This window comes from Phalaenopsis equestris, unplaced genomic scaffold (assembly GCF_001263595.1).
Source record: "Phalaenopsis equestris unplaced genomic scaffold, ASM126359v1 Scaffold000878, whole genome shotgun sequence".
Taxonomy (NCBI): Eukaryota; Viridiplantae; Streptophyta; class Magnoliopsida; order Asparagales; family Orchidaceae; genus Phalaenopsis; species Phalaenopsis equestris.
In genome coordinates this window covers 1,828,560-1,839,070 of record NW_018165318.1, presented here as the reverse complement: position 1 = coordinate 1,839,070, position 10,511 = coordinate 1,828,560, and the positions used below count along the sequence as shown (strand labels likewise).

At 40.6% G+C, this 10,511-nt stretch overlaps 2 protein-coding genes and 1 pseudogene across 2 annotated transcripts; all 3 read right to left on the bottom strand.

Annotated features, from left to right (window-relative positions):
* Positions 1-3,701: 3,701 nt before the first annotated feature.
* On the bottom strand, positions 3,702-4,567 carry LOC110032095 (annotated as a pseudogene).
* A 1,384-nt stretch (positions 4,568-5,951) lies between these two features.
* On the bottom strand, positions 5,952-6,350 carry LOC110032094 (probable carboxylesterase 2). The gene has a single exon (XM_020735607.1). The coding sequence runs from the start codon at positions 6,348-6,350 to the stop codon at positions 5,952-5,954; it is 399 nt and encodes a 132-aa protein (XP_020591266.1).
* Positions 6,351-6,465: 115 nt separating this feature from the next.
* LOC110032093 (tuliposide A-converting enzyme 2, chloroplastic-like) lies at positions 6,466-8,256 on the bottom strand. The gene is made up of 2 exons (XM_020735606.1): positions 8,219-8,256; positions 6,466-7,012 (listed from the first exon to the last, which is right to left on the bottom strand). The coding sequence occupies exons 1-2, from the start codon at positions 8,254-8,256 to the stop codon at positions 6,466-6,468; spliced, it is 585 nt and encodes a 194-aa protein (XP_020591265.1).
* Between the last annotated feature and the right edge of the window lie 2,255 nt (positions 8,257-10,511).

Here is a 10,511-nt window from a genome sequence, read left to right as displayed (position 1 = left end):
TATATATATATATATATATATATATATATATTTATATCTGTGTGTGTGTGTGTGTATTTATATATATAAACTTGATGAGTAGTATTTCGCCCCCATTTAAAAGAAAAGAAAGAGAGGAGAGGGGAGGAATGAACACAGACACAATCACTAACTCTACTAGATCAAGCATAGAAATTAGCTGACCTATTGCCTTCCCTGTGTTTAAAGTGAAACTTTAGTTATAGGAGTAGCTTGAAAGAGACTTGAAAATATTTTCTTAAAATAATTATTTTTATGAATTTGCATAACATTAATTTAAAATTTTATCTAATTATCACCAAACGGTACCCTTATTTACTTATGTATTATTTATTTTTTACCTTATCTATTTATTTATATTTTTCTCTTATAAATTTGATGGTCGTATAAACCATAGTAAAATACTGTGAAGATGTCTCTAAGCTACAAATGTAGGAGTCGGGAGATGCATGAGCGGCAAACCGCATATGTTGTAGTTGATCACATATGTCGTAGTGATTAATTGTGATAGTGTTCATAGGCCGTAGCGGTCGAAGTTGAGCGTTGCACGAGCTGTGTATCAAATTAATTGTAGTAGCGAGTCGCGAGCAGAGTTGGGAGAAGCACAAACTGTTGAACTCGTAGGCCGTAGTGATGAGCCATGATGAAGTTTGTAGGTCATGAGGACCGGATTCGAGAGCTATAAGGAGGGAGCTTTTGAAGTTCGGAGAAAGTCACTGTCGTTGGAGTGTATTGTTACGCATTCTTCTAGAGGTGTCGTTGCACCGTATGTAGGGGTTACTATTACTCTGCCATCGGGGTATGTCGTTGTGCCTTATCGGGGGTGCGTTGTTGCATCGTCTACGCGAGGCGTCACTACACCGTATTTGGCCGCATTGTTACACCATCATCGGGGCGTGCTTTTGCTTCATATATTAGGGTATATTATTCATAATCTTTGGGGCACATTGTTACACCGTGTTCAGGAAGTGTCGTTACACTGTACGTGAGGGTATTGTTACACCGTCATTGAGGTGAGTCTTTACATTACATTTTGTGGTATGTTGTTACATTGTCTTTTGGAGACATCATTACACCGCATCTGAGGTACGTTGTTTCACTGTCATCGGGATGTGTCGTTGCACCATATCTGAAGAGTGTTATTACACCGTCTTAATAACACATTGTTGTACCACATTCTAAGATGTTTTTGTACATTATGTGGAGCTGATGTTACATCTTCTTGAGGGTTTGTCATTGCATCATATCTATGGTGCGTTGTCATACATTCTTTCGAATGCGTCATTACACAGTATCTGGGGTGCATTGTTACATCACAATGGGTTGCACCTTATCTTGTGTGCATTGTTATACTTTTTTTGGGATGCATTATTACACTATATATGTGGTGCATTATTACACTATCATCGGAGTGTGTCATTACACCATATCTTAGGTGAGTTGTTACACAGCCTTCGGAGGGCGTCATTACATTGTAATTGGGGTGCATTGTTACATCATTTTCAAGGCGCTCTACTGTTTTGCAACGTAAGCTATGACTCTATAATGAACAATATGACTTCACAAGGGACCTCATTGCAAGGAGCAGTAGACGACCAATGATGGTCATTAGTGGCCGATAGTTGGTGGTCAGAGTTGGCTGGTGAAGGTGACTAGAGCTGGCTTGAGGCAGAGGCAACATCGTTGGTCAGAGTTGGTAGAAGCAGCCGACGGAGTGGGAGGCATTTGTCAGACCTATTGCAAAATGGGTGTTGAACTCTAACTCCTCTTCCAAGATAAATGTTTTATTTATTTATCTATAAAAATTAGGTTACAAATAAGGAATGAATTCAAACAACTCTGATTGGATGACTCGGAGCTCAATTATACAATGTTCAATGAACATTTAAGTCTAATAATGATGTCAAAATCGAGCAATGTTGAGCTCGTTGAATTATTCTTGTTGAGACGTTCGATTTGATTATAAGCATATCATATTCAAAATTTATTTGACCTTCCAGTTATATCTGAAAATCTTCCAAAAGTAGCTTAATGACTTAATCAGAGCTTGATTGGACTCATAATGGAGCAATTTTGGTTGTGTTTGACCTTCTCGTTAGCCGTTCAGTTTGAATATATGTTTGCAAAAATTAGAGTTCTGGATGACTTATATTCAAAGTTTGAATGTTTCTAACTCAAAAACTTGCGTTGAGATTCGTGTCACGCCTCTAATTCATGTTAGACGAATGATGAAACTTTGTTGATGGCGTATTAGGGTTATTGGTGAATGCCACTATAAAGCTGCTGTCATGGAATAGATTTGCTGGTTCAGTAACTGAAACTATAAAATTATGATGGTGTAAGATCCACATGATGTTTACGCATTATTGCAAAAGAGAGTGCATGGTACTCTGCATTAGTGGAGTACCGATTTTTATCACCTATGTTTTGAAATTTTTAATATGGTTTTTTTATGGTATAAATATTAGTGTTGAATTTTTTTAGGGAATTGCTTCTATATTATTGAATTCAAATATGTTTTGGAGACCAACCTAAGGAATAGAGCGCTAAAGAACGAGAGAGAGAGAGAGAGAGAGAGAGAGAGAGAGAGAGATGCAAAAAAGAAGCACAACAATGAATAATAAATTTGTGTAACATTAAAGTAAACACATAAGACAAGGTATTTCATTCAGTGCATAAATTTGGCTAATAAGAGCCATAGTTGTGATCAGGCGTTTGTTGATCTGAACGGGCCTCATGTCAGGCCACTGAGAGACTAGGCGGTCGTTGGTTTGGGTTGTCCTCAAGGCGAGACTACTTGTTGAAGCTCAACATCAACCGCCTTGGAACTGGGGAATCCTTCTCACTTATTTGACCTGCTCGAGTTTGGAAACGACAGGTTTGTCCAAACAAACATGGTTATATGGATTATTCAGAACTGATCTACTCCTTATCCGTCTGAGGCGCATCTTTTTCCCTGATTGGCCGGCTAAACACACTGCCCCAAGCCCGCGAGGCCACATCACATTCTCTGTGATCCTCGAGTTACTTTGCTATTCGTGTTGACATATTTTCAATGTACATATTTTGTCATGGGGCTCATACAATCCATGGGAGACCTCAAGAAGGAAATTGATGGAAGAAAATTGATGTGTACCCCTAAATGCTCTAGTTTTCTTCTTTTGAAGGCAATTAATGTACAAGTCCTTTCTTTCTTCCTCTCTTATCAAGGATAAAATATGTGCGGATTGGGTGTATCTTAGGGTGTACTTAGTTGAGATATTAAATAGAAGAAATTAGTTTGCAATAAAGTTCAATTTAGTTTTTGAATTGCTAAAAATTATGAAACACTTCAATTTAATTTTCATAAAATAAACACAAAATTTTATTTATATAATAATCAATAATAATAAATGCATATTGTTTATTTTTAGTACTCGAAAGTGTGTTGAGTTTCCCTAACAAGAATTAGTTGCAATGGTCTCACCAATTTAGAAAGGAGGCTTGTGCATCTTCCTACAATGGAAATCAAAGCAAACAACCTCAACTTCAACCTATTTTGAAGAAATTTGCAATCAAATTCTTGCATCATCTCTCACAAAGAGATTTATAAATATATAATTAATTATGTAACATTTATTCTAAGGGCCTTAATTTTGATAAAAGATATTATTTTATCAATCTGAAATAAAATTCCTTGTTTGTTATTGTTCATTTAAGGAACACAAATAAATATTTGCCTTCAAGCTCTCCCCTCTCCCCCATCCTCCCATCCCTTCATTTCCAATCCTATCCTTCCCAAAAAGAAAGGGTGCACCATCACCAGTCCTTCCACCTCCTTCCCGTCTCCCAAGCCTCATTCCCACGTTGTGCACTATGTTCGCCTCAGCGCTATCCCATGCAACGAAAATGTTGTCCAAATCGCCAAATTCAGACAGCCAAGGATCGGAGGCGGCGAGAACCCATTCCAGGGCTTCCCAGCAGTCATCGTAGGCGGCCGGGAGAGGGTTTTCGGGCGCGAGGCGGTAATCAACTGAGACGGAGAGGATTCCGGCTCTGGCGGTGAGGGAGTTGAGGTGGGCGTGGTAGCGCGAGGAGGAGGCGCGTATGAGGCAGAAGCCGCCGCCGTGGATGGAGAGGAGAACAGGGGGCTTTTTTGGGGTTGTGGGAGGGGACGGGGGAAGGTAGAGGCGCGCGGAGAGGCCGGTGGCGGGGTTGATGGGGGAGGCGCATACGAGGCCGAAGCGGCCGCCGTGGATGGAGAGGAGAACAGGGATCTTTTTTGGGGTTGTGGGAGGGGACGGCGGGAGGTAGATGCGGGCGGAGAGGCCGGTGGCGGGGTTAATGGGGACGTCTTTGGATTGGAGGCCGGTTGGTTGATCAAGGGACGGGGGACGAGCTCGTCGGAGTTGAAGCGCTCCACGCTGCCGCTCCGGTGAATGCGGATGGCGTCGGGAATTTCAAAGAAGATTTTGTCGGCTTCAGCGGGGGAAGATGGTGGCGAGGAGGAGTTCATGGCTGTGTTGGGAGGCGGGAATGGAGGAGATTATATATAGAAGGTGAAGATGCAGAGGGGTTTCCGATCATTAAGGCTGTCCAGCCGATCTCAACGAATCAAAGATGCTATTTACACATTTCTTACATCATTATATATATTTTTTGCCCTTCACACATTTCTTACATATTTAACATCTAAATATCCATATTTGCATGCATACCACACAAATCCATAACATCACTATATTTGAGGAAATGAAATACACATTTTTATGCATGGTTCTTTGAGACCAAGATGTTATAAATATAAAATTGAGATTTTGGATGTTAGATATGGAAATGATCTGAATTGTGTGTTATTTTTCTATCTCCTTTTACTTGTAAAGCTCACTGTAATTTTAATGGATATTAAATTTTCTGTTTCACTCATTAGAAAGAATTAATTTAGCGCTACCTTATTTGGATTGGTTTTAAAGAGCTGGGAGAATCCACGTTAGATACTTGTATTTGAATGCATGACTTAATTTTAACTGTTCAATCATCATTTACACTTCAAAATAATTATTTTATTTGTTAAAATTTGTTATAATCTAGGATTATCCGTCGAAGACTACAATCACAACTAGTTTAAAACAAATATGTTTAATAGAATAGAAAGATCACCATTACATCTTTGCAATCATTTATAAGAATATTAGATCTCATGTTTATATTATCTCAGAAGGTCATGGTGGCCGGGTGATCCATCATGTAGTTGGCTTAAGTGGTCGGCAGGTTTGGTCAGCCAAGGTAGCTGGCCGCTTAAGTTGACCAGCCAAGGTGGCCGGGAGGCAGTGGCAGACCCAATGGCCAGCCTCGGCTGCGGGTCTTCTGCTTGTAGCTGCTAGCTTTCTTCTGGTGGGTCATAACTTTAGGATACAAAAATGAAATCTATGGCATCAACACAGCTCACGGCAGAGAACTACTCAATATGGAGTGCACAATTCGTGAAACTCTTTCCTAGGACAATACATCACTTGATATCAATAAACTTGCTATCACCAATCAAGATCACAACCTTTGGAAGCAGACGATCAAAATTAAACTGCTCCAAGATCTCCTCCAAGGAATGTAATGTTTATTACTGATATCAATCAATGCTCTGAACAGGTTTCACAGAAAAGACCGAGCAGCATGATGAAAAAATCTGAATCAAACTTTCACCAAAAAATAAAAAGCTGCTCTGCTTCTGCTTTACGCTTCTTGCATCCAGACGTGCACAAAATATTGATTCAAAATACTCAAAATGAAACCAGAATAAAGTACCATTTAAATCTCAGATATTATAGTCATACAATCAAAAGAGATTCTATAACAAAGAGCTAGCTCAGAATCTTTACGATCTCAAACAGTAGACAAAGAACAGACAGTAATTTAGTGTACTTTTTTATTTCGCAAACTGTAAAAGACGTTGATGGTTAGGATTTGTTGAAGAAGTTGACAAGCCGCTCTATGATCTCCTCCGCCTTGGAGGTCTCAGGCTTCATGAAGTAGAAACAATGTTCCTCACCCTCCGACTCCAAAAACTCTGCTTCCCCTTCCCACCCGCTCTCCTTCAACTTCTGGTAATAAAGCCTCCCCCTTTCCCTCAACAAATCCAGCTCCGCGACGCCCACCAACACTCGCCGGCACCCCAACGTCGCCAGGCTCGGCGCACCCTCAGCCGCCGGATTGATTCTTGGGTCGTCGAGCCCCGTCGTCTCTGGACATACGATCAGCCACAGCGCATCGGAATCCTTCGCCTTCAAGGGTTCCCCTTTCCCGCTTTCTATCCCTTCATTTCCAATCCTATCCTTCCCCCAAAAGAAAGGGTGCATCAGCACCAGCCCTTCCACCTTCTTCCCCTCTCTCCCAAGCCGAATACCCACGTCGTGCACTATGTTTGCCCCAGCGCTTTCCCCAGCAATGAAAACGTTGTCCAAATCGCCAAATTCAGACAGCCAAGGATCGGAGGCGGCGAAAACCCATTCCAGCATTCAGGGCTTCCCAGCAGTCATCATAGGCGGCTGGGAGAGGGTTCTCTGGCGCGAGGCGGTAGTCGACTGAGACGGCGAGGATTCCGGCCTTAGCGGTGATGGAGTTCACGTAGCCGTGGTATATGGAGGAGGAGGCGCGTACGAGGCAGAAGCCGCCGCCGTGGATGGAGATGAGAACCGGGAGCTTTTTGGGGATTGGGGCAGAGAAGGGCGGGAGGTAGAGGCGGACGGAGAGGCCGGTGGTTGGGTTGATGGTGACGTCTTTAGATTGGACGCCGGTTGGTTGATCGAGGGACGGGGGGACGAGCTCGTCAGGACGGAGGCGGGCCACGCGGCCGCTCCGGTAAAGGCGGATGGCGTCGGGCAATTCAAAGATGACCTCGTCGGTGTCAACGGGAGGAGAGGATGACGCGGAGGAGCTCATGGCGGCGTTGGGAGAGTTGAATGGATGAGATTGGGGAGAGCGGTAGATGGCTTTTAGCTTTAAAGCCGGTCTTGTCGACCTGAATCAATCGGAATATATATATGGCTTTTAATCGGTAGATGGCTTTTAGCTTTAAAGTCGGTCGGGACTTTTATGGCGCAGAAAGCTCCCACGCTTTAAAAGCGGTGCTGCAGATCTCAACCAATAAGAATATTATAAATATAACAACCTACTTAAATTTTGCTTTTTATATTTATATCAATTAAACATTCATATCACAAACTAAATACTGATATTTTAACAAAACAAAACAAAATAAATCAAAATACATTCTTTTCATATATAAATATGATGTGTGTGGGTTTTCAGAAATATGATATAATTTTTTTATGTTATTAAATATTTATTGGTTGAAACCATGAGACACCTCTTAAAAATATTTTTTTTAAAATACTTATTTTTAGGAATTTGCATCATATTAATTTATAATTTTATCTAATTATCGCCAAAAGATAATTAAACTTGATCCCTTATTTACTTGTTTATTATTTGTTTATTTATTTTATTTATTTATATTTTTCTCTTATAAATTTTATGGCGGTATAAACCATAGCAATGAATTGTGATGATGTTTGTAAGCTACAGATGTAGAAGTCGGGAGATGCACGAGCAACAAACTAAATATATAGTAGTTGGTTACATAGGCCGTAGTGATTAATTATGATAGTGCTCATAGGCCATAGTGGTCGGAGTCGGAGTTGCACGAGCTGTGTATGATGTTATTTGTAGTAGTGAGTCGGGAGCAGCACAAAATGTTGACCACGTAGGTCATAGTGATGAGCCGTGATGAAGTTTGTAGATCATGGGGACCGGAGTCGGGAGCTACAAGGAGGGAGTTTTTGGAGTTTAGAGAAAGTCACAGTTGTTAGAGTGTATTGTTAGGTCGTCTTCTGAAGATGTCATTGCACCATATGTGAGGTTAATATTACCTCGTCATTGGGAATGTCGTTGCACCTTATCGAGGGTGTGTTTTTGCATTGTCTACGAGAGGCGTCACTACACCGTATTTGGGGTGCATTGTTACACTGTCATCGAGGTGTGTTTTTACATTATATCTTGGGATATGTTGTTATGTAATTTTCAGAAAGCATTATTACGTTGCCTTCAGAAAAAGTGTGGTTGCACTGTACGTGGGGGTATTGTGACACTGTCATTGGGGTGAGTCGTTGCACCGTATCTATAGTATATTATTACTTTGTCTTTTGGAAATATCATTACAGTGTACCCGAGATACATTGTTACATTGTCATCAAGATGCGTCATTGCACCATATATAGAGTGTGTTATTGCACCGTCTTAATAACGCATTGTTATACCGCCTTCTGAAGGTGTTGTTATACCGTATGTGGGGTGTTGTTTCATCATCTTCTGGGTATGTCATTACATCGTATCTAAGGTGCATCGTTCACATTCTTCCAAGAGCGTAATTACACAGTATTTGCGGTGCATTGTTACATCATCATGAGGGTGTGTTATTGCATCGTATCTTGTGTGCGTTGTTATACTTTCTTTGGGATGTATTGTTACATCGTTTATATGGTTCGTTTTTACACCATCATCGTGGTGAGTCATTACATATCTTGGGTGCATTGTTACATAGTCTTTGGAGGGCGTCATTGCAGTGTATCTGGGGTGCATTGTTACATCATTTATGAGGTGCTCCGCCGTTTTACAACGTAAGATATGATTCCAAAATGCACATTATGACTTCACAAGGGGCTTCATTGCAAGGAGCAACCGACAACTAATGATGGTCATTAGTGGTCGATAGCTGGTGGTCAGAGTTGGCCGGTGACAGTGGCTAATGCTGGCTTGAGGCAGAGACGACATCGTTGGCCAGAGTTGGTAGATGCAGCTGACTGAGTGGGAGGCATTTGCCATACCTAGTGCATAATGGATGCTGAACTCCGGCTCCTCTTCTAGGATCAATGTTATTCTTTATTTATAAAATTTAGGTTACAAATAAGGAATGAATTCAAACAACTCTGATTCGATGGCTCGAAGAGATTCCCTCAATTATACAACGTTCAATGAACATTGAAGTGTCCTAATGATGTCTAAATTGAGCAATATTGAGCTCGTTGAATTCGTCTTGTTGAGACGCTCGGTTTGACTATAAGCATGTTATATTTAAAATGTATTTAACCTGCCAATTATATCTGAAAAGCCTCCAAAAGTAGCTTAATGACTTGATCAGGGCTTGATTGGACTCAAAATGGAGCAATTTTGGTTTTGTTTGACCCTTCTCGGTTAGTCGTTCAGTTTGGATTGATAACTTTTAATCAAAGTTTGAATGTTTTTTGTTTAAAAAATTGCTTTGAGATTCCTGTCACACCTCAAAATTCATGTTAGATGGATGGTGAGACTTAGTTGATGGTGTATCAGCGTTATTGGTGAATGTCATTATAGAGGTGTTGTCATGGAAAAGATTTGCTAGTTTAGTAATTGAAATTATAAAATTATGAAGACGTGAGATCAGCATGATGTTCACGCATAATCGCAAAGGAGAACGCATGCTACTCTGCATTGGTGGAAGACTTGGCTTCTGTAGGTTACTTATTTACTGTCCAAAAGATGAAAGTATGAATTAGGACGAAGCAAAACTCAGTGGTGGAGCCCTGGGCTTGTGTATCGCTCAAGGCAAGGTGGTAGTTCTTTAAGAATGCAGGGAATAATACCCTTGTCGTTGATGTGAAAACCAACAATTGTAATTTTGTCGATTGTCGTTTTGTTAGATGAGGGATATCGAGTTATTATTTTATTTTTTGTGGTGATGCGGTGGAGTTTGCTCGTAAGATGGATAACTTGGGATTGATTGGCTTTTTATAAGAAGCATTTGAGAGTAAGCCAAATGTCTGATATTTTCCATTTAACATTTTTTACTTGCTTTCTACGAGTATATGGGGTCTCAAAATTCCATTTATGATGAAAAGCAGTGACATAGCTTGCATGTCGTTTTCAGAGGATTTATGTTGGAGGCAGTTGCATTGCTTGTTAAAGCTTTTATACTCAGTAAGGCCCTCGGTGATCAAGTATATATATATATATATATATATATTTCCAACAAATCATTTCGCTCAACTTATAAGAGAGAATGTACAAATCATTTCGCTCAACTTATAAGAGAGAAAGTACGTTATATGATATTACATTTCCGCCCCTACTTTAGGTGGGGGCATACAATGTCTGCATGGTTGCTCTACGACTCGGCCGGTTGGGCCAGTATGACTTTGACTAGGTAAGACCGGTTCGATCGGCTAAACTGAGTCGATGCAACCGCTTGGTTGAGCATGATTAGCTTCAGGTCGACAGGACTGACTCAGCCGACCAAATATGATCACTCAATTCCTATCATTTACATGTCTAATGTCTAAATTTTTTTTTTTTTATATTTATACCTAGGGTTGTCAAAACGGCTCGTTATTTGCGAACAGCTCGTGTTCGGCTCGTTAATTTTGTTTGATAAGTTAATGAGCCGAACACGAACTAAGATGTGTTCGTTCGTGTTCGGCTCGTTT